Source organism: Mauremys mutica, chromosome 21 (genome assembly GCF_020497125.1).
Source record: "Mauremys mutica isolate MM-2020 ecotype Southern chromosome 21, ASM2049712v1, whole genome shotgun sequence".
Taxonomy (NCBI): Eukaryota; Metazoa; Chordata; order Testudines; family Geoemydidae; genus Mauremys; species Mauremys mutica.
In genome coordinates, this window is record NC_059092.1 from 21895233 (window position 1) to 21898644 (window position 3412).

At 54.1% G+C, this 3412-nt stretch overlaps 1 protein-coding gene across 1 annotated transcript; it reads left to right on the forward strand.

Moving 5' to 3' along the window:
* The first annotated feature begins 701 nt into the window (after positions 1–701).
* LOC123354480 (myb/SANT-like DNA-binding domain-containing protein 2) lies at positions 702–1961 on the forward strand. Its single transcript, XM_044996592.1, has 2 exons — positions 702–1339; positions 1762–1961. Exons 1-2 carry the CDS (start codon positions 769–771, stop codon positions 1950–1952), a joined length of 762 nt encoding a protein of 253 aa, XP_044852527.1. The 5' UTR covers positions 702–768; the 3' UTR covers positions 1953–1961.
* Positions 1962–3412: the final 1451 nt, after the last annotated feature.

Sequence of the window (3412 nt, forward strand, 5' to 3'; positions counted from 1 at the left end):
TATCTGGCATTGACTGTCAGACATAACGGCCCAGGTGAATCAAGTCCTAGAGGTTCAAAGAACCCATATCCCCTGAGCTGTCTGGTCCCCCATCTACAGCCTTTCTGCACAGAGGAACATGACCTCCAAATTCAGGGATTAACAGGAGCAGGATGGATCTGAAGCTCTGCTACTAGTCATCTCTGGGCCATTTAGGCCTTAGATCAGAGCCTTGGCTCCAGGGCCAGCCCACATTTTGGCCCCTGAGGTGGGGAGCTCAAATGACACCCCCATACCCCCTCGCTTGGGCCAAAACTTTGAAAGGTCTCAATTCTGCCTTCTTCCCATTCTACTCCTCTCATGGTACGGCTCTGCTACCTACCCCAGTAAAGGAGAACTAACAACTTAGGCCTGGTCTACACTAGTTGATTATTTCGGAATTAGCCAAGTTATTTCGGAAAAAAAAATTATTCCGTTCTCATGACCAAACTGTTTTTTTCGATTTAAAGGGCTCTTTAATTCGATTTCTGTACTCCACCTCGGCAAGTGGAGTAGCGCTTAAATCGAAATTGCAATCCCGGGTTAAAGGTATTGTGGACGCAATTCGATGTTATTGGCCTCTGGGAGCTATCCCAAGATGCTCCCTTGTGACCGCTCTGGTCAACACTCTCAACCCCAATGCACTAGCCAGGTGGGCAGGAAAAGCCCCGGGAACTTTTGAATTTCATTTCCTGTTTGGTCACCAGCAGCACAGGTGACCATCAGCACAGTCCATCATCACAGGCGACCATGCAGAGTCCACCATCACAGGACATCACGCAGTCCCGGATTCGCAGAGGAGCCCCAGCATGGTCCGGACGGGAGGTAGTGGATCTCATCGCATGTTGGGGAGAGGAGTTTGTTATGGCAGAACTACGTTCCAAGAAAAGTAACACAAATACCTACGCTAAAGTCTCCAGGGCCATGACGGAGAGAGGCTACTCCAGGGACACAGAGCAGTGTCGTACAAAGATCAAGGAGCTCAGGCAAGCCTACCAAAAAGCCAGGGAGGCAAACGGGCACTCTGGGTCACAGCCCCATACATTCCGCTTTTACTGTGAGCTCCATGCAGTTATGGGGAGTGATGCCACCACTACCCCACCACTGTCCGTGGACACCTGCAAGTGGGGAGTTGCACGGAGTGAGGAGGAAGAGACATTGGAGGACGAAAAGGAGGAGGAGGAGGAGGACAGTGCACAGGCGGCAAGTGGGGAATCCGTTTCTCCCCCTAGCCAGGAACTAATCTTAACGCTGGATCCAATAGCCTCCCCTCACTCCCAAGGCGGGCTCCTGTTCCATGACCCTGGAGAAGGTACTTCTGGTGAGTGAGAGCCCGATCGGAGCCACGCGGTGGGGGGTGGGGAGGGGAACCCAGCCGTGCTGGGTTGTTCGCGTTTAGAGTAAATGGCTCATCCCTGCTCTGAGCCTGATCGGAGCCATGCGGTGGGGGGCGGGGCGGGGGGTGGTGGTTGTGTGCAGTGATCATCCCAGAGAGGCCGCAGGCCCTCCTTTTATATGGCAAACCCACCAGGCATTGCTTGCTGTGGGAAAGGGGCCCAGCAGTTTGAAAGCATTGAAATGAATGTAGAAGCAGAACTCTGCGTGCCCCTAGGCGCTGCCTGCAACTGCAAGATGAATTCTGTTGCCCGGCCGTGTGTGATGGCTTACTCACACCAAAGTGCCCCCTTTGTTCTCTGCAATGTATTTTTAAAAATACTACCCTCCTTTTTTCTCCTCCCACAGGTGCAAATGTTTCAATGCGGCCCCTATCTACTCCGTCCCAGAGGCTGGTCCAGATTAGAAGGCAGAAAAAACGAACTCGGGATGACATGTTCGCCGAGCTCATGCAGTCCTCCCGCACTGCTAGGGCCCAGCTGAATGCGTGGAGGCAAACAATTGTGGAGTCCCGTGAACTAAGCATTACAGGAACATGAAGAGAGGAGGGAGGCGTGCAATGAGAGCAGGCAGGACGCTGTGGTCAAGCTCATGGGGGAGCAAACTGACATGCTGCGCTGAATGGTGGATCTAATGCAGGAAAGGCAGCAAGACCACAGACTTCTGCTGCAGTCGCTGTATAACCTCCCTCCCTCCTCCCCAAGTTCCAGAGCCTCCTCACCCAGACACCCAAGAACATGAGGGGGAGGCTACGGGGACCCACACACTCAACCCCAGAGGATCCCCCAAGCAGCAGAAAGCTGGCATATGCGAACTTTTGATTTGGTTTCTGGACTTGTCCTTCCCTCCTCCTCCACCTCCCTAACCCAATACCCCTCCTCCCCCCGGTCTACCTTTGGATTTCTCTCAATGTGTTGTGCAACAAGTAATAAAGAACGGTTTTTAAACAATTTTGACTTTATTTCCTTTCAGATATATAGGGTGCAGGTAACTTCAAGAGAAACAAACACAACTGTCACACCGTACCCTGGCCAGTCATGAAACTGGCTTTCAAAGCTTCTCTGATGCCGTTCTTTCCCCTCCCGGACATTGCCCCTCATTTTTTACCATCTCAGCCCCTGCCCCCATTACCTCCCTTTCCAGATTCTGCCCCCCCTGCATCTCTCCCCTCCAACCCCCAGCCCCTCCCCACCAGCTGCTGCCTCCTCACTGTGTGGGGGCTCACACCCACCTGGCACCATCATGGGAGCAGAGGAAGGGGAAGCAGAGAAGCTGCCTGAACCCCTTGGCAGGCCAGTGGCCAGGAGGAGAAAATGCAGCTGCCCTGGCCGAACACAGCTGTGTGAGATCCCAGTGGGCAGTTGGGAGCCCTGCTCTCCCTGCCGCTGGGCCCCACCCATGGTGGCCCCCTCTCCACTGCTCCCTGGTCTGGCAGGGCCCAGCCAGCTGCTGCAGCTCTCCAGCTGGCTGAGGGATGGGGACGACACCTGCCCCACTGCTCTGCGCCTCCCATCAGGCTGCGTAGCAAGAAGCTGGGTCACCACTGCTCCTAGTCTCAGGCCCACTGCCACCAGGCCAGGGAGGAGAACCCTGTATGACCCCTACAGGGCCCAGCCTTCAAAGGATATAGGAAGGGGAGGAGCCCCCTGGCTGTCACTGCTGCCTTCTCCACCATAGGTCAGCACTGATTGGCAGAGCTGGGAATAGAACCCAGGAGTCCTGCTCCCCAGCTGTTATGGTGCTTTCCAGGCTGTTTCTCACTGGGAAAGGCCTGTTTCTGTAGAAGAAAGAATGTAGTTTCTTTCCCTAGGGAGCGAGTGTGAACCTGCTATCTGGGTAGGTTAGATAGATTAGATCTCTTCTTCACATCTGGGACTGAAGAAGACCTCTGTGGAGCCTGTCTCTTCCTCCAGCAGGAGCTGGTCCAATAAAAGATATTCCCTCACCCACCTTGTCTCACTCATATCTTGGGACTAACATGGCTACAACAACACTCCTA

Bases quoted from the DNA above. Each gene is read 5' to 3' on its own strand.
- LOC123354480 (XM_044996592.1), top strand. From the start codon at position 769: ATGCAGAGTCCACCATCACAGGACATCACGCAGTCCCGGATTCGCAGA. The intron at 1,340-1,761 runs GTGAGTGAGAGC...CTCCTCCCACAG, and splicing joins CCCTGGAGAAGGTACTTCTG to GTGCAAATGTTTCAATGCGG.